The 25,081-nt window shown below is 47.2% G+C and overlaps 1 protein-coding gene across 4 annotated transcripts in view; it reads right to left on the bottom strand.

Annotated features, from left to right (window-relative positions):
- Nucleotides 1-25,081, bottom strand: part of ITSN2 (intersectin 2) — a 1,355,209-nt gene that overhangs the window by 470,946 nt on the left and 859,182 nt on the right. For all 4 annotated transcript variants that reach the window (XM_086926255.1, XM_086926257.1, XM_086926256.1 and 1 more), the window contains 2 exons: nt 24,541-24,716; nt 23,435-23,585 (listed from right to left, as the gene is read on the bottom strand). In XM_086926255.1, coding sequence (XP_086782381.1) covers nt 23,435-23,585; nt 24,541-24,716 — 327 coding nt within the window. The remainder of the gene's footprint in view (nt 1-23,434; nt 23,586-24,540; nt 24,717-25,081) is intronic.

Below are 25,081 nucleotides of genomic sequence, written 5' to 3'. Positions count from 1 at the left end.
TCCCCGAAAGGGCGCCTTGCGGTACTGCAGGGTTCCAAGCACCTAAGCAGTGTCCGTATCTTTCTTGATGGAGGTAAGCGCCTCATCAATATGGCTGCCGAATAGACTGTCACCATCATAGGCCATATCCAAGATCTTGGTCTGAACTTCTGGGCGGAAATGTGTTGCCTTTAACCACCCTTGGTGTCTTAAAACGGCAGCGCCAGCCAATTGCCTGAAACCAGTTGTGGCAATGTCCATAGCAATGTCAATGATTTCTGACGCTGCTCTTTCTCCTTCTTTGAGTATTTTAAGAAACTCTTATTTGCTATCTTCAGGAATGACCTCTTTCATTGAACCGATGTCAGACCACATTTGTCTATCATAACGGGCTAAAATGGCCAAAGCATTAGCCGCCCGAACTGAGACTGCTGCCATTGATGATAATTTCTTCCCAATTCAATCAAGACGTCGACCTTCCTTGCTTGGTGGAGAAATGATTGGCATAGATGGATTTTTTGATTGTGTCTGAGCAGCCTGAGAGATCACTGAGTCCGGTTTAGGGTGTAAATGTAAATGTATAGGCATTTATATAGCGCACTACTTACCCGGAGGGTCCCAAGTCGCTTCGACCGCTGCGAAACCCTTCCTGGCTTCCCTGAGAGATGGTCCCTTAATGGGTATCTCCAGGGTGAGACCAGGCATCCCCGGCAGTCTGGTGGGGCCGTTAGTGAAGATGAGGCAAGCTAATGCCCAGAGTTGCCGAGTGTGATCGCTGATCAGAGTGGGCACCGAGGCGAGAGAATTATCGAGTCCGCTGACCCTGGTCCAGAAACCTGCCGCGCCGGGAATCGAACCCTGGTCCCGGGCCGTCCTCTGCTCTCGGGTCTGCCGCCTCTAACCAGTGAGCCACACTACTTCAGACACGCAGGAGAGCCCGCAGGAGAGCCCGCCGGTGCTCTATATTTTGTATCCAACCTTGGCAGCTCGGGAACCACGGAAGATGGTGCCTTCATGACTTTGATTCCTTCTTGCCAAATATGATCAATGATGGGTAATGATCTGACCGTTTTTCTTGCCTGGTCCTTAAAATCATAAATTCCAACTGATCCACAACTGTTCGAAGATGAAATCTGATAGCGACCCTATCCTTAATGTTGTGGAATCCTCCAATATCCTCTGGAGGTGAGTCCGAAGGACGATGAGGCCGAGGGGATGGCGTGGCGCTATGTAGTCATCCCACTCATCCACTGGTGGAGTAGAGTCTGGAATTTCCCCTTCTTGCTGCTCCTCCTCAGATGTAGTAGGGACTTATCTGGGAGGAAGAGGAGTAATGGGACATGGTGCCATCCCAGGAGTGGCTGGAGGTAGAAGGAGCGGTGCTTGTGGAGCCACCTGCGAAGGTGGAGGAGGCGTAACATCATCCTGAGGAGGAAACCTTCTTTTATAGTCTTCCAACATATTCTGGAGGTCTAGAATTAACGCCGGAGGAAATTGCGAAGGCTTCTGCCTAGGCTACTGAAAGTATTGTTGGTACTGAACAGGAGGGGTCTGGTAATGCTGGTAATACTGTTCCTCATCTTCATATTCATCATTCCCCTCCTGATATTTAACTTTCAGTTCAGAAAGACTACGTGCGGCTCGAAATTGGCCTTCATCGTCATCCAAATCCTCAACATCCAAAAGATGGTTTGGAGGTAGCTGAGAAATTTTTGGTGTCCTGAATTGAGGTTGCGCAGATTGCTGAAACAGAGTTGATGGACCTACGTGAAAAATAGAATTTTTCGAGGTTAGTCTCATTGACGACGGAGAAATTCTTGTCATCGATGAGGTCGTCGTCGATGGTAAAGTAGTGATAGCCTACAGGACTGACACAGTCAGTGGGATTGCCGTCGCTGGAACATCTTCAGTCGTCGACTGTGTCATCGTCGATGATGGTGTCTTCGTCAACAGTTTCGTAGTCGTTGACGATGTCTTGGTCGTCAATGGCGTCATCAGCAATGTCTTTGTCGACGACCGCTTCACTGACAGACTCGTGGACGATGAAGACTTTGCTCTCTCGTCGTCGAAATCGCCTACGGCATTAACCACGTCGACAACAAGTACAAAAGTTCCCATACCAATGAAGCTGCCTTTATCGTCGACGTCTATACCGTCGACGATAAAGGCAGCGTCGATGGTATTGGAACTTTTGTACTTGCTGTCGATGTGGTTAACGCCATCGACGATTTTGACGACGAGAGAGTCACAGTAGTCGTCGTCGAAGTAGAAACAGGCGTCGACTGTGAACTTGACGACGAAGAAGACTTGTGGCCAGTTTTACCTTTGGAAAGGCCAGAAGACCCTGGTTTTTCCACTTATGCTCCGGGAGTCTGAGGGGATCCAATCTCTGAGGAGACCTAAGCCTGTTTTTCCTTTTTTAGAGATTCCTTGGCCATATAAGAGACTTTACAAATGGTACCTTCTCTCTTTAGGCTGACCTTCAGGTGACCTGGGCCTCTGGAGTGACATAGAGGATGTATTGCTATCCATATCAGAAGAAGCACACTGCTCCTTTTTTAGCCAAATTAGAAGTCTTCCTTCTCTATCCCGCAAGGTCTTAGTTGAGAAGGTGTGGCAAATCCTGCACTGTTTTGTCTCATGGCTGGGATAGAGACAATAAAGACAGTCTTTGAGTGCATCGTCAACATGCACCCTCTTCTTCCCACAGAATTAACAGGCTCTAAATAATCAATTTTTATCAGACATTTTTTTAAAGAGATCTAAAAGAGACTTAGCTGAGAAACTGCAGAAAACTGAGCAGAGCTCAGGGAGACTCCCTTACACAACGAAGTGCGATGAAAATTTGAGGGACTCAGCCTCTCTTATGAAGGTTCTAGAGGGTGCTGGTTGCCGATTGGCCCTTTTTCTAAAAGGAGACTAATAGGCTATAGAGTATATGGTTGCTACCATAATAGCCTATGGAAAGGTACTAAGTTTTACTTACTACTTTGTTATTTATGTACCGTGGGACTCCCACTACGACTACGGGGAATGATTCAGGCATGTTAATCTATGAAATAGATGGATAATTAGTTGTTTGCTAAACTAGAGAAGAACACTTTTCATACCACCCAAGTTTACTCTCTAGGTTTTGTGATCTCTCCGGAAGGTATCCATATGGACCCCAAGAAAGTTAAAGCCCTGTTGCAATGGCCTAGCCCTAAATCTGTGAAGGAGGTGCAGTCCTTTATAGGATTTGCTAATTACTATAGGAGATTTATACATAATTTTTCCGAGATCATTACACCCATCACTCGTCTGCTCCGCAAGGGGGTTAAGTTTGCATGGTCCCAAGCTGCAGAAGAAGCATTTGTCAAACTGAAAGAACAATTTGCCTCCTACCCCATAGTACGACACGCAGATAACACACAACCATACTATGTGGAGCCTGGCGCATCCCAGTATGCTGTTGGAGGAGTGTTATCTCAGAGAGACCAAAAGACCGGAAGTTTATATCCAGTTGCTTATTTTTCCAAAACTCTTCTCCCAGCAGAGCAGAATTACAGTATCAGGGAACCCGAGTTGCTAGCCATCAAACTCGCTTTTCTGGAATGGAGGCACTATCTATTGGGCAGAGCACACAATCTCACTATTTACTCTGATCATAGGATTCTGCAATTTTTCAGAACTGCTAGAGCCCTTACCCCAAGCAAATGAGGTGGGTTCTGTTCTTTAGTGAATGCAACTTTGTGATTACGTACCGTCCTGGCCCTCAACATGGTAAAGCTGATGCCCTATCTCGAATAGGCTTAGAGAAGAAAGTACATACCAAAGACTGTCAACCCATTATATCATGTCAAAAAATCATTGGTGTAGGTACTAAAGAGAACTGCTTGTTTCTGCAACACTTAGTAGACGCCTGCGCTGCAATACCTCCTCCTAATTGGCTAAAAAAGCCATTACATACTATTTCTAATGGGCTATATTACCATGATGGGAAGCTATTTGTACCCTCTGCGGAGTTACAATTGAAGATAATACGATGCTGTCATGATACTGCCTTAGCAGGGCACCAGGGAGGAGAAAAGACCCTGCAAACCTGTCACAGACGGTTTTGGTGGGAGTGTATGGCCAAAGATGTCTTAACATTTGCAAGGTCATTTCCTGTCTGTGCTAGACAAAAAACCTCTCATGCTGCCCCTACTAGGTTGTTAGACCTACCCCGATTCCCTCAATACCATTGCACTCCATTAGTATGGATTTCATAACTGATCTCTCACGTTCACAAGGTTACAACACCATATATGTGGTTGTAGATATGCTCACAAAGATGGCACATTTCATACCCTTAACAAAGATTCCATCTTCCAAAGAATTAGTACAAGTATTCATAGATCAAATAGTACGATTACATGGTCTTCCCACTATTATAATATCTGACGGGGCACACAATTCGTGTCTAGGTTCTGGCAAGGAATGTGTGCAGCACTTGGTATCTATCGCAGGTTATCTACAGGCTACCATCCTCCAACAGATGGAGAGACTGAAAGAAAAAATCAGACACTTGAACAATACTTACGTTGTCTTCTAACCACCATCACAAGTGACTGGGTACAGGCTCTTCCTTTAGCTGAATTTGCTTTTAACAATACCTCACATTCTTCCACTGGTATTTCACCCTTTTTTTTCTCTCATGCTCACCATCCTAGATTTCTGTCTTGTCCGCCTCACATTTAATGGAAATCCTAGCTGTTAAGTCCCAGCATGAAACCCTCCAACAGATATGGCAAAAGGCCACACACGAACTACAGAAAGCAAAAGACCCTATGAAACAACAAGCTGATAAACATCACCACTCATCTCCTGATTATAAGATTGGTGATAAAGTATGGCTATCAACCAAGAACTTAAGATTAGAGGGACCTAGAATACTGCAGCCTAGGTGTATAGGACCATATCCGGTTATCGAGATCTTATACCCTGTTATCCTGAAACTGGGTGTTCCCAATGAACTTTGAATCCATCCTGTTTTCCACATTTCTTTGCTGAAAACCTATACCCCTTCCTTGGAACCAGAGGTGCCAACCCCACCCATCTTGGTAGAAGGAGAAGTGGAGAATGAAATAAAACGTATCCTTGATTCCCATAGGCACAGAGGAAAATTACAATATCTAATAGATTGGGTGGGATTCACGCCTGAACAGAGATCATGGGAACCAGCAGACCATATCCATGCTCCTAGATTTGTACGAAGATTCCATGCCCTGCATCCTACAAAACCACGTCCTGTGAATAGACCTTTGGGAGGGAGAACTGTCAGGAATCAAGCCTCATGCTCCGTATATTGCACAATATAGGGCTTTAGTGCATGTTGAGTATAAAGAACAGCACTCTTTATAGAGACTCCCTTACTTTGCTCCAGGACAGATGGGAAGGCATTTGCAAACACTCCCTTATCGAGTTAAACTCTGCCCAAGTGGCAAAAGCCTTTGCTTGGCTTCCTGTTCCTTGAACTTGTCCACGCCCCCTTTTTTTTAATCCATTCCCGGTTTTGCGCTTCGTTCGTATCAGCGTTGCCACCCTCACCCCTTGACTTACTGAATGACGGCTGCTTAGTCTAACTCTCCTGACTGCCTGGACTTCGTTGTGCCCGGTCTAAAGTTTCCTGCCTCTGCTCTTGTATTCCGTCAACGGGATACAATGTAGCCGCCTGTCTTCGCGGTAACACTTGCAACATTGTTTCCACGCCCCAGACGGTTTTCCTGACACGCGGGTGCATTACAACATTGTTTCCTACATCCAAGAGGGCATTCAGAGAAGCACGTTTTTTTCTTTTGTGTGCGCGTATGGAAACCAAGAAGGAAGCTATCTTTTGTTGCCCTTCAACGCTGGTTTTGAATTTGTCAGCCTTAATTCTGCCAACCCCCACCTGTACTTCCAGACTCCCAGCATCACTGTCCAGAACACTATCTCCTGTTCTCCCCACTGCAGAGCTTCCTGCCCATTACTTCCACGCAGGGTAGTGCGCTAATGTTCGCTACTGTGTGACCACATAAAATGATGGATCTAGAGTGTACGGGCAGCGGACGCGCCGGCAGCACGCCGAAGGTGCCCCAAAGGCAAGCCGTCTGCGCCCAGTCGAGACCAGAGGCCAGAGATTCTGCTCCTCATTAGGTAAATACCTGCCACCTAGCCTCCATATCATATTCTGCTGTATCTCTACTCACGATCAGAACCCTTGAACAAGCTGAGCTCCAAACCCATTTATATTGTACCCAGAAGTTTCCAAACATGTTGGATGGGCCGGTAACCTGTAATCACTGCTGCTTTCAAAGTGATCTGACAGTAGCTGACACACTAGATCCAAGGAAGGACTTGGTTCCGGATACTATTGGTCAAAACAACATTTTATGCAAAGATCAATAGCTAAACATCCTTTTGAAATATGGGACATGATTACTTCCCATTCCCTGACTCTATGTTTCTTCACAGAAACGTGGTTAAATCCCTCAATTCATCCTTTGATAAACACTTGGCTATTCCAGAGAACTATACATTCCTTCACCTGGACCGAGAAGGCAAAACAGGAGGGGGCATAGCCATAGCTTTTAAAAATCACCTCACGGTGAACTGGGTCTCCACCTTAAGTAATGATTGCTTAGAATTGGGAATTTTTATGATCACTCTATCGCCTTCTGATAGTTGGTTTGGAGCACTAATTTATCATCCTCCAGGATCCAGAGCTAATTTCACGGATCTTCTGGTGGAACATATAGTCTTACATGTGCTTGCTTCAAATAAATGTCTTCTTTTAGGTGATTTTAACTTTCATGGAGAAAATCTTACAAACCCTGAGGTAAATAATCTTTTTTCCTCCTTGGACTCACTCAAAGAGTTGAAGGCCCAACTCACAGGTCTGGGCATTCTTTAGACTTAATCAACTTTTCCATTCATCAGCCGTGTCAGAGGGGCTCAGAAATATATGCAGGACAAAAATAAGAGCTGCGCAGGCCTTGGCACACTCTCTCCTTAGAAGCTTTTAACAAAGTTTTCTCCATGGAACCAGTAAAGAACGTGAGGGAAGTATCTAAAATGTTGGAGGCCTTTAATGCAATCTTAGGAACAGCCTTAGATGCCGTAATCCCACAAAAAAAGTACAGTACTTCTCAAAGACAACCTTCAACCCCCTGGTTTACGGTAGAGCTAAAGATCAAAAAATCTAAATGTAGGCGATTGGAAAGAATCTGGCGAGCCAGTAAAGAATCTCATAATAGACTACTTTATAGACAGGCCTTGTCTAGATACCATTTGAATCTACAAACAGTCAGACGTTTGTTCATTATTAACCAAATAGAACACGCCAGCAATTCCCCGAAAGCCCTTTTTAGGTCTCGCCTAGCGAACATAGCGCATGCGCTAATTTGCTTGGCGAGTCTCTAGTGTTGTTGCTTTGGTGCTGGAAGGGAGACAAACATGTGCGCGCACGGACAGGCGATGTTCGCACGCATGGCGTCTCCTCTCTGGCTCCCACCGCGCGCACAAGCTTTCACTTTCCGTCCCCCGTCTGCTCCACTGAGACAGCTTGTTTACTTTTGCCACTAGATAACCAGAAGCGAAGCAGTGTAACTACTACTAGTCGCGTTGACGAAGGCTACACAGGGATAATGCAAATTTAGCTCAAGGGCATTTAGAGCGCGTTACATGAGCACCTCTTTATTAGGCACAGGAGAGTATCTCGGGTTGTTGAGGGGATGCCGGGAGTCGAACCTGGTTCCCACGTATAAAGTCTGCATCGCTAGCCACATCTCCTCACAAACAGTGCTTTAGCCTACAGAATGCAGTTTGGCCCACACAGGGATGTGACCCTAGAGCCTCAGATGGGAGTCTGAAGCTCTATATAATATTACCCAAACTTGCATACTATGCTAAGAGCAGCATGGAAGTAACAGGTTACAATGTTCTCCCTGCCACTTGATCCATTTCATAGTAAATGGAGCCTATGCTCAGACCCGCGCTCACCACATCAGACTGACGCAACTACCCGAAGCCTCTGCCGCCACTCACTGTGCTGCCTTCATGCAGCACCTCTTGGTTACTAGCCCTAACGAAGCAGGCCATCCTCACTAAAGGCAGCCGGCCAGATCCGCGAGTCCAGCCGCTTGGTAGGCTGTTCTTCCTGAGAACCGCTGTGCTGGCACCAGGTGCCTCTGAGAGGCCTGCTCTGGTCATGTTATCCTCGATTGCCTCCAAGCACTCGCTGCCAGCTCCCTGGCACTGCCGTCCAGGCTGCAGGTGCCAATATGGTAGGACATGTGCTTCTTCCGCCATTCCTCGTTCGTCTTGTTTGTCTCTGCTCCTAAGCACTGCCGTTCTGGCTGCAGGTGCTGGTATGGCGGGACAAGAGTGATGCTCCTGTGATTCTTCTTCACTGAGATTCTTTGTTCTTTGTAATTCTGGCCCCGTCGTCCCCGTTGCAGCTGGAGGTCCCAAACCACCACCACCTGCTCATTGCCATATCGTCTGCCCATGGCTTGCGGAGCGCATTCATGTACTGCTGCCCGGTAGTTAATGGCCTGTGGAGGAGATGCATTGATGCACAAGTTACTACTTGTGTAACAATATATCTGTAAGAGACATTAGTTAGTGATAGATTCCTTACCTTAGAATATCCCCAGGCGTCAGACTGGATCCGGAAAGTTTTGCGTAGCAGTACCCTTGCGCGTCGGTAGGCGTCGTCTGCGGCTCCGCGTCCGTCGTAGGCGCCGTGGGCGCCGTGATGACGTCGTCGGAGAACTTAGACGCCGCCTCCGCGTGCTGACGTCAGTTCTTAGCCACAGCTTTTCCGCGCCAGAAGCGCAGAGCCATGACAAAAACCGACACTGGTGCCAAGAAACTAGGGCCCTGAAAGGGGATGACCTTAACCCTAGATATCGGTTCGCAGAACGGGGAGGATGGGTGGGTCGGTAAGGAATCTATCACTAACTAATGTCTCTTACAGATATATCGTTACACAAGTAGTAACTTGTGCATCTGAAAGAGACACGTTAGTGATAGATTCCTTACCTTAGAATAGATACCCCAGCAATACCATCCCCGTGGTGGTGGGTCTGCGAACCAATAATTACACCAGAAAGTCCTGGAGAACGGAGCGGCCAAAGTAGCCGTCCCTCCGGACTTGACTGTCCAGGCAGTAGTGCCTAGCAAACGTGTGCAACGAGGCCGGCGTAGTTGCCTGGCAAATGTCCTGCAAGGGCACACCTCGGCCCAAGGCAGTTGTAGTGGCCGTGGCTCGAGTGGAATGAGCCCTCAGCCCAACAGGGGGTTCCTTCTTAGCCAAGGAGTAACACGCCTGGATGCACATGATAATCCATCGAGAGATGGTCCTCTTGTGCACCGCTTTCCCTTTCTTAGCGCCCGCGTACCCAACAAAGAGTTGATCATCCACCCGGAACTGGCGTGTGCGATCCAGATAGAACGAGAGCGCATGTTTTGGGTCCAGACGGTGGAGCCTCTCCTCCTCTCTCGAGGGGTGCGGAGGCGGAAAGAAGGTGGGCAATGTGATGGACTGCCCAATGTGGAAGGCCGTGACCACCTTAGGCAAGAAGGAGGGCCTAGTCCTCAAAACAACCTTGTCCGGATGGACTGAAAGGAAAGGAGGCTTACAAGAGAGGGCCTGGAGCTCACTCACTCTCCTGGCAGAGGTGATGGCTACCAGGAAGGCAGTCTTTAAAGAAAGAAGGCGAAGTGGACAGTTATGAAGTGGCTCAAAGGGAGCGCACATCAGAAAAGTTAGAACCAGGTTCAAGTCCCACTGAGGCATCACGAAAGGAACAGGAGGAAAGGTATGAGTGATGCCCTTCAGGAATCTGTTTACGATAGGGGACTTGAACAAAGAAGGCTGGTCAGGCAGCCTCAGAAAGGCTGAAAGAGACGAAAGATAGCCCTTGATAGTGCCCAGAGCAGAGCCCTGCTGGGCAAGAGAAAGAAGGAATAGAAGAACCTCAGAGAGAGGGGCATTGAGGGGATCCACAGCCTTTGCTGTGCACCGTGCCACAAATCTGTTCCACTTGCAGGCGTATACCGTTTTTGTGGAGGGACGCCTAGCTGCCAGAATGATGTTGCAAACCTCAGGAGGCAAGTCAAATGGCCTCAACTGTCGCCGCTCAATCTCCAAGCATGGAGGTGGAGACTGGACAGGTTCGGGTGGAGGACCGTCCCCTGCTGCTGCGACAGAAGGTCCTCCTGAAGAGGCAGACGAACCGGGGGATCGAATGATATGCTGAGTAGCTCGGGATACCAGTACCTTTGTGCCCAGTCCGGAGCCACAAGGATGACTTGCGCCCGGTCGCGCTTGATCTTCTTCAGCAATCTGGGCAGAAGAGGTACAGGCGGAAAGGCGTACAACAGACCGCAGCTCCACTCGCGACGAAAAGCGTCTCTGAGCGAGTGCCGCCTTGGAAATTCCAACGCGCAGAACTGATGAAATTGCGCGTTCTCTTCGGTGGCGAATAGATCTAACCAAGGCTCTCCCCATCGCAGAAAGAGGCCTTGCGCCACGTCCGAGTTCAGAAGCCATTCGTGATCCATCGAGCACCGACGGCTGAGTTCGTCCCCCCTGGCGTTCAGAGAACCTGCCAGGTGTTGAACCACCAGAGTCACGCCCTGATGTTCCAGCCATTGCCAGAGACGCAGAGCCTCCTGGCAAAGGGTCCACGACCCCACTCCGCCTTGTTTGTTGCAGTACCACATGGCGGTGGTGTTGTCCGTGAACACCTGCACTGCACTCCCTCGGACAGACGGGAGGAATGCTTTCAGTGCTACACGAATCGCCCTCAGCTCCAACAGATTGATATGGAGCCGGGACTCCGCTGGAGACCAGAGTCCTCTGATCTCCGCCTCTCCCAAGCGGCCTCCCCAGCCCTGGAGGGACGCGTCCGTCACAACTACGTGCTCCGGTTGGGGAAGGGAGAGGGATCTGCCGTTGACCCAATCGCGGTCTGTGAGCCACCACTGCAGCTGTCTCGAAGTGCCCTCTGAGATCAGGACATGGTCGGACAGGTTGCCCCGGTGCTGGGCCCACTGAAACTTCAGGTCCCACTGCAGAGCCCGCATCCGCCACCGCGCGTGATGCACCAGAAGGATGCAGGAGGCCATCAGCCCCAGAAGCCGCAGCGTCAACCTGACCGAAACCCGGGATAACGGCCGAAAGACCGGAATCAGAGCCTGTATATCCCGGACCCGCTGTTCGGGCGGGTAAACCCGAAACTGCGCCGAGTCGAGAACCGCTCCGATGAAAAGGAGCTTCTGAGAGGGGCACAGGTGTGACTTCGGCACATTGATGGAAAATCCCAGCTGGTGCAGGAGATCCACCGTAGTCTGGAGGTGGCTGACGACTGCCTGGGGCGAGCAACAACCAGTCGTCTAGGTAGGGGAAGACTGATACCCCTAACCTGCGCAGGTGAGCTGCGACCACCGCCATCACCTTCGTGAACACCCGTGGGGCGCTGGTAAGTCCGAAGGGGAGCACGGTGAACTGAAAGTGCTCGAGGCCTACCGTGAACCGCAGGTAACGCCGGTGGGCCGGCAGGACGGGGATGTGAAAATATGCGTCCTGCAAGTCCAACGCTACCATCCAGACTCCTGGGTCTAGGGCAGCCAAGACCTGAGCCAATGTCAGCATTTTGAACTTATCCTTCCGGAGGAAGCCGTTGACGTTCCTCAGATCCAAGGTAGGGCGTAGGCCCCCTTTGCCCTTCTTGGGTACCAGCAAGTAGTGGGAGTAGCAACCACGACCTACTTCTGGCCCAGGAACGCGCTCGATGGGCCCCTTGGCCAAGAGGGCCGAAACTTCCTCCTGCAGGAGCCGCAAGTGATCCCCCGATACGAGGTGGTGTTGCGGTGGCATGGCTTGAGGGGTCATCTCGAAGGGGAGGGAGTAGCCCCTTCGGACGATCTGCAGCACCCACCTGTCCGAAGTGACTGTGCGCCAGTGAGAGTGGTGATGGCGAACCCTGCCTCCCACTGGCGTCACATGGGCCGAAAAGCACGGACTAGGAGGGTTTAGAGGCGGATGCTGCGGGGGCAAGTGTGGACTGGCTCCGCTTGTTCCCCGACCGCCTCCACGGCGGTTTCCACGGCCGCCGCTGCGCTGGACGACAGTTTGCGGCGAGTGGCTGGCGGCACGTGTGGGGACGCCCCTTCCTTGGCCACGAAAGGAGCGAAAGGCACCCACTTGCTGGCGCGGGGCCGAGAGGCCCAAGGACTTGGCCGTAGCCCTGGAGTCCTTAAAGCGCTCAAGCGCGTGGTCTGCCTTGTCGCCAAAGAGGCGACGGCCATCGAACGGCATGTCCATGAGTGTATTCTGGACGTCTGCCGAGAAGTTGGCGGATCTCAGCCAGGCGTGGCGTCGTAGCGCCACCGTCGTAGCCATCCCTCTGCCCAGCGAGTCAGTAGTATCCAGTCCGCACCTGATAGAATACTTCGCTGCGTCCTGGCCCTCCACTAGGGCTTGGCCGAGTTTGGCCCGTACCTCCAACGGACACTCTGGCAGCACTTCCGCCACCGTTTCCCACAGAGAGTGGGTGTAACGGCCCAAGAGGCATGCGGTGTTGGAAGACCGCAGTCCCAAGCTAAGGGACGAGAACACCTTCTTGCCATAGGCCTCGTACCTCTTGGATTCCCGATCGGGGGGAGCCGTCGGGAATGCGGTCTGGGAGTTAGAGGCCTGGATAACCAGACTCTCGGGAGTTGGGGTGGGTGGACAGGAAACATGGGTCGCCCGGGGCCGGGCGGTGGCGTCTGGCCACGTTCCTATCGACAGGCAAACCTGTAGCGGGCCTGGACCAAGTGCCCAAAAGAACGTCCGTCAAGGCCTCATTAAACGGCAGCAGAGGCTCCATGGAGCATGACTGCGGCTTAAGGACCTCAGTGAGGAGGTTAGTCCTCACGGCCGCGACGGGGAGCTCAAGGCCCAAGGCCTTGGCTGCCCTCGTCAACACCACACTATAAGTTGCACCCTCCTCCGAAGCCACGGTAGGAGGAGAGACAAAACCAGTGTCTGGAGAGGTGTCCAGGCCTCTGGCCTCCCCAAGGTCTCCTGTCCAGTCCATGTTAGACTGACACTGCCTGGTCAGAGGGTCCTCAGACCCCTTCCAATTCTCCTTGTCCCCCATCTCCTGAGATTCAGGGTCATAAGTGAATGGGGTGGGCTCATAGAACTGAAATTCTCCGAACGGCGCCGGCAGGCGTCGACCCGACGTCGGAACCCAGTGAGAGGAGGCATCGGGGACGGCGCCGCCCGAGGACGGCGCCGGAGGGGACACCACACGGACCGACGCCGGGGGGGTCGTAAGGTCCACCGGTGACGATCCATCGCCCGACGAGGGCCCAGCGGTGCCCTGCGGCGCCGGGCCCGAAGGCACCGACGACGCCGGGGCCGCTGTACCCTGCAGCGCCGAGCCCGAGGGCAGCGGCGGCGTCGGGATCGTGGAGCCCTGCGGCGCCGGGCCCGAAGGCGCCGGCGGCGTCGAGGCCGAAGCACCCGACGGCATCGGGGTCGTAGCCCCCGACCCACTAGGGCCCCCAGACGGGTTCACTGGGCCCGAAGGCGCCGTGGAACCCGTCGGAGGAGAAAGGGACCTCATGGCCATGAGGAAGCGCTCGATCTCCTCCGGCGTCGCGTTCAGCCCAGAGACCGGGGGGTATGGGGCCGAACGCGGCGCCCGCGACTCACGAGGAGCCGCGTGGGCGGTGTCACCTGAAACCCCGGCCGCGTCGCGCGAGCGTCGGGGGGAGTAAGAAGAGCGATGATGTCTCTTCGACTTCTTATGCTTCTTACCTGACGACTTGGACCCGGAGGAGTGGCGCCGACTCCCGGAGCTGTGACGGCTCCGTCCCCGCGCCCTGTCCCTCGACCTCCCGTGGGACCGGGACCTCACACGGCGCGGGGCCGACTGGCGGATCTCGAGTCGCCTGCGGGACCGCTCCCGCCTGGCCTTCCTCGAGAGGGCCCGACAGTCGGAGCAGGCCTCGTCGTCATGGTCGACGCCCAAACACATCAGGCACAAGCGGTGGGGATCCGTGACCGACATGGTACGGTCGCACTCGTCGCAATGCTTGAAGCCGGGCATCCCTAACGGCACCGTCGGAGTCGTAAAGACTTCGAAATGGATCAAAAAAGATCACAAAAGTTTAGTCAAAAAGTGACTAGGGAACTGCTCTTTCCAGATCTGCGCTGGCTGGCGCGGAAAAAAGAAGAACTGACGTCAGCACGCGGAGGCGGCGTCTAAGTACTCCGACGACGTCATCACGGCGCCCACGATGCCTACTACGGACGCGGAGCCGCAGACGACGCCTACCGACGCGCAAGGGTACTGCTACGCAAAACTTTCCGGATCCAGTCTGATGCCTGGGGATATTCTAAGGTAAGGAATCTATCACTAACGTGTCTCTTTCAGATTCCTTTCCTTAGTGCTGCATCTCAGGTGGTGGTGACAATGCTCGCAGTCAACATATGACCGTTGCCCCAGCTGGTCTCCACATCTGGCATCGTAAGGGACATGCCTTCTCTTCCATATTGGTCAGTTCAAACCACTCTGACTAATGCCCGAGTGGCCTTTTCTGGCAGCGCGGCTGTGCATCATCCCATGTGTTCCTGGCTCCCTTCAGGGCACGTTAGCTGCGGGCCTTCTATGGTCCGGCTACACCCTCCCAGCCCACCCCTCTTCTATTTGTTTCTACAATTAGGTAACTTCTACAAGAACTACTAACCAGAGAGAGCTATGTATATGTGAGGCACTTGTCTATTCACCTCCAGGTATAAAATACATACTCTTAACCAGTTTTCAAAGCAGCAGCCTTGTGGGTGCACATATTGACCACCAGTGTCTGACTGGGATCACAATTAGGCACTGGCAATCCCCAAAAAGTGGCCCATATTCCGGAATCGTTATTTGTTTTTACTTTTATATAGTGTGAACACAGCCTTTGCAGGAAAAGGAGGAGAAGAACAGAGACTAATTTATTCCACCCCCCCTTCTTCCATGAGGGGAGACGGAGAGGGACACAAATAAGCTGAGGAGCTCCATCACAGACCCTAACCAGGACCCACAACTTTAACTTTCCAGCCCTCCTCCCTAATCCAGTCCTCTACAAAGCAAGTGCTAATGGCTTCCCAATAGCAGCTCCTTGAGGCTTCTGTCGCGCCTGGAGGGAGCCAGGGAGCAGGGACACCTCATGCAGTGTCAGAAGGAGCAGCTGTGTCACTCTGCCTCTTAGCCAGCCTGAGGTGGGTCAGGCTCACTATATGTACGCAAAGGCTGGAATAACTAATAACAGCCTTTTACGTTGTGCACTTGCAGTAGAGAAAGGTATGGCCCTAGCTGATTGGATTGCTTAGTCCACCCAAAAACGGCCTACCAACTGGCTCCACAACAGGCCCATCGGCCCATGTCCGGATGCCCAGTTTGCCAATCCGAGCCTGTTTACCACCCCGAGGGCGTTTACTACTTCTGAGAATCACTGGACTGAAGCCATGTCCAAGTGGTAGACAAGTGTGATGCTGTTTTTCAACGTGTAAAAACTGTACTAATGAGCCCATACAAATTGCGAGAAACGGGTGATGCACTCCAATGTACATAGAAATGCTTTACAAATACAGTGCAGGTACCAAGGATAATGCAACCGGTTATCACCATTACCACTGCCTTCTGTACTGAAACTGCCCCTTTCCTAAATACAACAAATTGCTATCATTCACAAGCTATTGTTGAGGTTAAATAAACATTTCATAGGGCAGTACCGAAACAATGCCTATGAGATGGATATGATCAGAAAATAACATTCAAATAGATCCTTGGCTCACGAGAAAAAGGAAACCAACGATGGTGAAACAGAACTAGTCTGCTTATTCTTTTAAAAGCAACAATAAACCTTTTTCATTAAACTTTGATACGTCTAGTAGAATCATTTGTAACTCTTAAACAGAGTGCTTACCATATTTATAGCCTACTACATTAATCGTTGGACATTTCTACATGCACAATTATTTAAAAAACATCTGTTTTTTTTAAAGTTCTGAAATCACTAGAAGTCAACTGCCGAGCACAATACACGCTTGGCATGCACGGTTCCTCTTGGTTAGCAAGTGGGAAAATCTTCCTACAATAGCAGACTGTAGACATCTTAGTGAGGGTCTCTCGGCATGTTAGGTTATGTAGACATCTATCTTACGAGGGGAATAAATAATTCCAATACGCTAAAAATACAGCTTTTTGCTGACTGTATATTCTTCAATCAAAAGACATTAGTCTCTAGGCTATAACAAGCATTTGCAATGCAATAGGTTTCACATTTACAGGAGTTTAAGCTATTGACATTGCAAATTACAATGCCTTTTATTTTTGTTTTTGTTTTTAAAATATAAAAAAAAAGGGATTGTTATTTACAATGCCAATAGCTTAAACTCTCGTAAATGCGAGACCTATTGCATTGCAAATGCTTGTTAGCATAGTAAGGGACTTAGTATCCCCAAAAGTTTGTAGTCAGTCACCAATGGAACCCCAAGAGTTCTGTAACTCCCTTGCAATTTACTTCCAAGAAAAGATATCTAAAATCTATGCGAATTTTCCATCCATTGCCCGCCTTGCTTCTGAATCTCTTACCAAATTGGAGGAGTCGGGAAAGATAGCAATTACTACTCTTGATAGTTTCAAACTGACCTCGATTGAGGAGGTCTCAAAAGGCCTCTCTACCGCCATATCTGGTTCAGCGCTAGATCTCTGCCCGCCAAAGACAATGGCCCTCCTAGCCACAAGTTGTGCCCCTGCTATCCAAGACATCTTGAAACACTCAATACAATCTGGCACCATTCCTAGGACATTGAAGGATGCGTTGGTTCGCCCAATATTAAAAAAAACAACTACAGACCCATTTCTTTACTACCGCTTCTGGGTGAACAGCTGGAAAGCATTATAAACAGGCAGCTAAGCTCACATTTGGAATCCAATCAAATTTTGGATTCATCACAGTCTGGCTTCCGGCCGGGTTTCAGCACTGAGACCACCATTTTGGCAGTGACAGACTCCCTTAGGCAGACCATAGAAGCGAGAGGATCAGTAGTACTGATACTCCTAGATCTCTCAAAAGCGTTTGACTCCATCTCGCACTCAAAGCTTGCGGAGAGACTCCTATCCTGCAGTATCCAAGGGACAGCCTTGAAATGGCTGCAACATTTCATGTCCGAAAGAACACAGACCATCATGCTAGGACCCTATACTTCAGCAAAAATGCACCTGGATAGGGTTGTCCTTCAGGCCTCTTGCCTGAGCCCGACTTTATTTAATATATATATATGGCTCCACTATCAAAAATAGTCAAACAGCTAGGGTTTGAGATCATCTCATACGCTGATGACACGTAGCTTATGTTTACCATCGGCTCAAACCCAGATACAAAGAAAACGCGTTTCGCAGCTGGCATGCTCGCAATCTCCAGTTGGAGGATGGAAAACTGTCTTCAACTGAACCCCGGAAAAACTGAGGTCATGCTTATGGGGAAAGCTTCAGATATCTGGTTGGACGACTGGTGGCCCTCTGAATTGGGACCAGCTCCTGTTCCCAAACAATCAGTTAAAAACCTAGGTCTAAAGTTGGACCAGGCGATGGCTACGAAAGACCACATTGCTGCCACTAACAGCTCCTGTTACTACAGTCTACATTTGCTTCGAAGAATTCTCCCCTACATGCCTACCACCCATCGTAGAACTTTAGTTCAGGCAATGGTAATCAGTCGTTTTGACTATGTAAATGCTCTGCTGGCCGAAGGGGGAGAGACCTTGCTTGCTAAATTACCTGTAATACAGAACAGTGCAGCTAGAATGATTCTGAATCGTCCCGCAGGCTCCCCCTCGACTCCTTTGCTCATTGGCATTGGCTACCAGTAAAAAAAAGATATTTTTTCAAAATCTGCTTTTTAACTTTTAAACGCAGAGGTCCCCTCTACTTGCAACAGAAACTTATAAAATACTTACCTTGCCGAAACTTTAGATCTAGCACACAAGGCCTTCTCCAGGTTCCCTGAATTCGCCTGACTCATACAGGGGGCAGAGCATTCTCATATCTTGCTCCAAGATACTGGAATAAACTCCCTGTGGCCCTGCACACAATTTCCAGCTACTGTATTTTTAGGAAACAATTGAAAGCCTTTCTGTTCTAAGTGTCTCCTATTGATTCGCTTTGCCCTTCCAATCCTCAGGTTACTATTTCTAGGCAGCGCCGAGATGCCCCTGGGTGAGTCGAGAGCTATAGAAATAAACATAAACATAACAATAACTTACCGAGACACCAACTTTTGCCTTTCTGTTGTTTTTTACTTTGTGGCTGTCTCAACCCTATTGAAAATTTACTCCACCTCGTTCCCCTCCTGACCTACTTTACTGGGTGATAAAGAAAACATTTATAACACATTTTTTAGAGTGCTGTAACTCTAGGAGGTCCATGAGAGATATTTATTGGTAAGTGGAGTTTTTGTTTAGGTGCAACATGCACTGTAGTATAGCGTATTGTCCCTAGTAGACTAAGGAATAAATGAATGTACTCTGATTCCCTTTCCAGTTTTGCTGCAGTTCTGACGTTTGGTTCTTGGAGTTACTTACTGTCCCCTACGAAAAGTCTGAAGCGGTCGGAGGTGGCGCTCGTCTCCTTATCTGCCCCTGAGCAGTGGTTTTAATGAGAATTGTAACTCTCTCAATGAGGAACTGTTTTTGAGGAGTTTGGAGGAATTGTCTTTGTTCTCGTGGAAGCAGACCTGTTTTCAGGTTAGTGGGAGTCTTGCGCGTTACAACACCCAAACTCTAAGACCAAACTCCACAGTTCTCACCATCCAATTTGTTTTAACTGCTAGAGATGTAATAGAGAAGTAGACACCTTCCCCAATTCACTATTCAACTCGTGGAAGGAATTTACGTCCTAAGGGGTTAACCAACTCTCTCTACCCGAGCAGTCACCCACTGAACGTTAATCTTAGGACTGTGTATATACATATTTAAGCAAATTCTACTATTAAACTCATCCAATTTCTTGTAGTCCTTCACTGTAAGACAGGGGAATCTTGGCTCTATTCAGCTATCACCTTGAATCTGCCTCATTTTCATTGCTCCACTTTCATCTTTCTGTTACTAGTACCTATGAGCGTTTCGCTCCCTTCTCACAGTAAACGACTGCTAAAATTTGAGATTGACTCGGCATTCTTTACTAACACCATTCATCCAAGCTCCACTTTTTCAGTCATATATGTCTTTGAGAAGACAATAGTTATTATACTCTCTCATTCCAACGGTGCTCCCACTTCTCTATCAATCATTATATTCTTACATTCTTGTATCGTTTTCAAACAGTAAACTCTTGACTGCAGGATTGTAGTCTGTTCCAGACTATCTAAGGGGAGACCATTTCCTTGTATATTTTCCTCAAGGAACATGCTGATGATGTACACAAACACACTAAAAAAGAGTATATGCCTCAACAGGTCCATTATACTAACATCCTCCATTTATTCCTTCCCCCTAATAGTTCAACTCCAAACAGGCTGGTCTCTGTTGTGATGATAAAGGGTTGAATCCCTATGTTCCACCCTACCCTGATCGTAGTGAAAAAGTAGTCAAGTTAACTACATGAGTCGTGCAGGGTGCAAGAGATGCTATCTTACCTATCCTTAGATACACTCCCTTCAAAGAATCACTTATCACCCTTCCCGAGATGTACATGTTTTCCTAAGTCAATTAATGAAAATCTCTGCACTGACCACCTCATCCTATCGAAAAGTCTACCCAAATGGAGATTCAAAACAAGGTTAATCAGTCTAAAGAAAAACTCACCTTTGACAAATGCAAGCATTACATCTACCACTCATGTGCGCCCACATTTGGAGAATACATTATTTCATCTCATTGTGTGACCAGCATTTCCGGAAAAAGGTGTTGGAATAGTTATATAAAAACTGCTATGTTACAGGAACAATTTATCTGCACTAAAAGGAGTGAACTGCAGGAAATGAAATGACTGATATATTGTCTAAACCTAAATCATCCACGACCTCTAAACAATATTGAGAAACAGCACCAATATCGACATATGGTTCAACCTACAACCACAATACTCAACCAGAATCCACCACACTTTTCTCTAGTCTCTGAAATGAAACACTTTGTCTCATCTAAATTCCCTTTTTTTGCCCCGTTATGTACAGGACATTTATATATGTGGCATGGCCTTTTTGATGTTTATCATAATGTCACATACAACACAAGTTTTTTGTGTGCACTGAATGTATCTGAGTGTATGATAAGAGCTTAAGGTCTCATATATAGGCCTGCCTACTTGCTACAAGTTGTTCTAATCATGCAATACTGTGCGCTTGTTTGTCATGTTTTCTGAGGTCCACTGGCCAGAAAAGGGATATACTCAATTTTCTGATACACTTCCCTGAATGTGGCAGCTGAATTGTGACTAAGGGAAGAGATGGCATTGCTAGTTGGATAAGGAAAAATGAGATTTAGCAGCAGTAAGCGTCAGTGTAGTTCCCATTATTTGAGCGAGAGAATTGTTCACTGTCCCAGAACTGACTGCTAGGTGAGCCTACGTCAATCCACGAGCACTAGGGAGATGCAAGCTACATAAAATGCCTGTATTTGGTATGTGGTTACATATAGACTGATTGTTGAAGGGATTCTGAATTACAGAGTTGCAACTTCAGGCACAATGGCACAATTAAGGTATGCAAGGAAATTCTACATGACTTGGCATATATTGCTAAAATAATATGATCATGCCATCAGACTGTGGGTAATAACTTAGGTAGATGTTAGACCTCATTAGGCATATGTGTTAAAACCTCTTTGGTACATGCCTAACATTTGCAATAATGTGTATACTACTTGTTACGCTTCTCGTTATGTTTTCAGTCATTCTTATTCATGCAATGGTTTTGGCTTACTCCTAATACTTCTGCTCATAGGAATACAACTCAGCCGTGAATAGCATGAGACACCAGCCCATTTTCCTTTCCCCCAAAAGGTCACAGTTTACTTCTTGGGTTTAGGAAATCTAATCTACAGAATGTGACTCCATCACATGGGGTAATATGACACTACACAATAGTTGATATTCGCTATATTTGTTAACTTACAACAAACCCCGGCAACTCTTCGAAATCAAAAAAAGACAAGTCCCTAAATAAATACACCAATGATGTCTAACTATTTCTAGCCTGAAGGGTCTTTGTATAGTATATTTCACAAACTCTGAACTTGTTTGGATACCATCTAAACATATACACCCTAGGGCTTTCTTGCCCTGAACTCAACAAAGAGTTTTTAATTGGGCCAAACACCAATGAAAGATGCCTCAATGGCCTGATCAGACATTAATTGTTTCCTTTTTTTCACCTTGTGTTTCAAAATCCTAACCCAAATCCCCTTAAAATAGTGTCTCAACTTTAGACCAGTAAATCAAAAAATGTAAGAACATTTAAATGGATCTCTTCCACCTGAGAACAACTACACTGGATCTCGAATCCTACTCGACTTTTAGAATTATATTTAAAGTTTTCCACTCACAACAAGAAGCCTGAATACTTAGTCATTTAGCTGAAAATGCCCGGAGGCACCTGTCCAACCCGCAGCTCCACCCTGGCTGGAGCTGAAACTCCTAACAATTAATGCACCCAGAAACAGATTTTCTCTGCCCAGCATCTAGAAAGCTATGAATAAAATGTCCCGCTCAGCTCAGAAGATCTCTCAGCCACTTGTACATTTTGTCACTAAGTTTGGTTCTAGTATCAACCTTTGGAAAATCCCGTGCCAAAAGGCGGCAGGAAGGGATATGGCTTATAAAAAGATTAAGCAATGAATAGAAGACTCAATTGAGATGCGTGCATCTGTGAAGCCAATCCATCCTTTTGCAGCTGATAGAGAAAAAAGTGTCAGTCTGCAGATGAACCAAACTTGTAAGTGGATTATCACTGATATTGAGTGTAGGGTAAAGGGTGGATTAGGTAACGGAAAAGTGCGTTAGAAGACATTACTGGATTTAATGAAAAAGATATTTTTTAGTTTGTTTACCTTTTGCCCTTTTCTATTTCCACTCATTGGGTTCAATATGGCAAGGAGAAAAACGACGGGGAAGCAGAAAAGCACTGGAACAATTCATGCTTCAATCAAGTGTGTTATGGATGAGGCCTCTCAAATCAGGAATTAGTACTGGATGAGGGTATCAAGAGACAGTAAAGCTTACAGAAGGCATGCCAATAGGTTGTTATGGTTGCGTGGCAAAATCGTATGATTGCAACATGCTAAACTAAGGATGCTACTCTGCAGATACCAGAGCCAGATGTACTAAAACATTTTGCAATCGCAAACCCTGCAAGTTGCAACTCAGAGTTTCCAAGAGCAAGATTCAATTTTTGTATTCAGTAAAAGCCTTTTGCGCTTTGGAACAGGCTTTCTGGGTCATTCCGAATTGCAATGAGTGAATGTGGCATCCACTTTAAATTGCAAATCACAGTAAGGTGCATCAATGACTTGCAAGCACAACTACGTCTACAAACCACTGAAATGTTCCCATCCACAAAGGAGATGGTATCAGATTAGGAAAGGTGGGGCAGTCTACATAGTACAGCTTCCCCTGTCGGAAATGTGGGGAGCAGGCAGTGGTGGAGGTGTGCTACCAAAGGGACATTTTTTATTTGTAAAGCAGGACTGGTTCCTTCAAGGAGCACAGACTGTTTACAAAAAAAAAAAGAATTCCAGTCGGAAATGAGAATATAGGGACACTGGTCCGCTGTTCCTTGCAGGCTACGATCCATTTGATAGTAGCTAATCACAGGGAGCCAAGATTACCAATATGGTAAATAACATTCATTAAGCAGCAACCTCCTGCAACTGGAGATTTGGCAGCATGACCTATTAGCACATAGGTTGCATCACAAATTTAAAGACTCGTTTGAAAAAGTCAGTTCTCAACTGGCGAACACTTAGTGAAAAGACTGTTCATACATCTGTCCCATAGAGTCTACAAGAACAGTCAGGTAACATTTACTCACTTGTAAGAGGAACACCACAATTTGCAACCACATCATGTTATACTGTTATCATTGCTTCACTATCAAAATCACCATAACTTTCTTATAGTGTTCAATGTAGTTATGTCAATGGTGCTCAGTATTCCAATGTAGGATTCAGAAGCATTCCCGTGCAGATGTAGACAATATACTAAGGCACTAGAATCGAGAGATGCAACTCACAACTTTTACAACTGCAGAAACCTATACACAAAGAAGACAACATACATGAGTAAAATGTTATTTCACAAAATTTAAAACATGTTGCAAAGGAAAAATACCATCATATCTAGCTCTAAGGGTTTATGTTCCACTACGTAACTTGAATCAAATAATCTCTTTCTCAATGCAAACTTACCTGACCATGAATAGGGGAAACTGAACCAGGGGATAAAGTGCGAGTGAAAGCAGAGGTCTTCTGCCATGTTGTGTTAACAGTCAGGCCAGGGAAGCCAACATTTTCATAATCAGAGTCAGGCACTTCTGTAGGTTTATTAGGGGTGAGTGGTCTGAAAAACAAATCAAGTGTATAAATTCTCCTCTATACTTTATACCAATGGAATACATAAGCAAACACCCAGGCAACTCAATTGGGTTAACAGTAAGTTCATAGTGCTTACAGATGATATCTTGATTACCAAAGCTAATCTAAAAGGATCTTTGGCTCACTTATTACAAATGACCTCTTACTTCTGATAAAGCCAGTAACTGCAGTCACTGGGCCCATTCAAAGTGTGAGATTCAAAGGAATATTGCAGGTCTCCTTACTTTCACACACAGATTTTGGCTGTCGCAAATTGAGGATTTATCAGTTCACTAGCTAATTCCTCATTTGGACTATCAGAGTCAGGCTCATAATACGTTGGATTTTTTCCCTGGAGTTACCGGTAGCACCAGTGTCAGAAACACTAGGGGTGGAAAAATACCAGCCCATTTTGTAGGTCATTTGGAATGAGAACCTTTGTGTAAATCTAGTGCACAAAACAATCACATAACCAAAACTTGAAGACAGCAATTCTCCTCCTTAAACAGAAAGGGTGCTTCATTATGAACTGGATCATATATTTGTATACATGGCAACCTGAAAGGTTGTGCACATGATAACAAGCTAGTGTTGAAATTGAATAAGAAAGTAGTGGTCCAGAAGCAAGTCACTGTATATGTTAACAGAAGACTAGTGCTACACCACTTTACTTCTAGGCTCTTCATATGCCTAAAATGGCCAGCTGCTAAGACATTTACTAAGTATTATGCATTAGAAATAATTAGAAACTACAAAATGTTTTAACAGAAAACTCCATCTTTTTAAATCTTGTGGAGTATGACAAGTACATTTAACTTCTGTGGAGAATCTCTATAGGAACATCAAAACAAATTCTGCAGCACAGTGTTTATTACATGTATTTCATTTAGTGCATTCATGATACCTTATGTTTACTTAGTAATCAATTGAAATTATCTTACTTTAGAGGCAGTGAGGTAACAGACAAAGATATCGTAGGTGGAACTAAGGCCTTCTTTGGAGATAAGACGTTTTCACTTTCTGCTCCTTTTTCTACATAGTTTGATGGAAACCAGCCAACATTTCCTTGAAAGGTTCCATACAGCCAGCCTGGCTCACCCACCGTTTTCTCATCAACCTATATAAATCAAAGGAACAAAAAAATTGCTAAATAAACAGACCATAAAGAGAAGCAGGTAACCTTACCTTTCCAATCAACAGAAAATTACTGCTACTCATGTAAAATAAGAGAGAAAACAAAGTCTTAATGGGTCAGTTGTAATCACTGACGAAATGAAACATCTGCTAAGGTGACAGTAACTCATTGTAATTTGTGACGATTCAATGATTACAAAAGTCATGCTATTCAATAGTAGGAGTAAACAAAACTTTCGTCCAACTAAGATGTGACAGGAACCTCACAATTTTTCAAGTCCAAGCCATTAGCATTGCCCAAAACCCTATTCTCTAAGTTCAATATGTGCCTAAACAGAACATCTTCCT

The sequence above is a fragment of the Lissotriton vulgaris genome, chromosome 6 (genome assembly GCF_964263255.1).
Source record: "Lissotriton vulgaris chromosome 6, aLisVul1.2, whole genome shotgun sequence".
In the NCBI taxonomy this organism is placed as follows: Eukaryota; Metazoa; Chordata; class Amphibia; order Caudata; family Salamandridae; genus Lissotriton; species Lissotriton vulgaris.
Note: the sequence above shows the minus strand (reverse complement) of the source record. Positions and strands in the feature narration are given on the sequence as shown.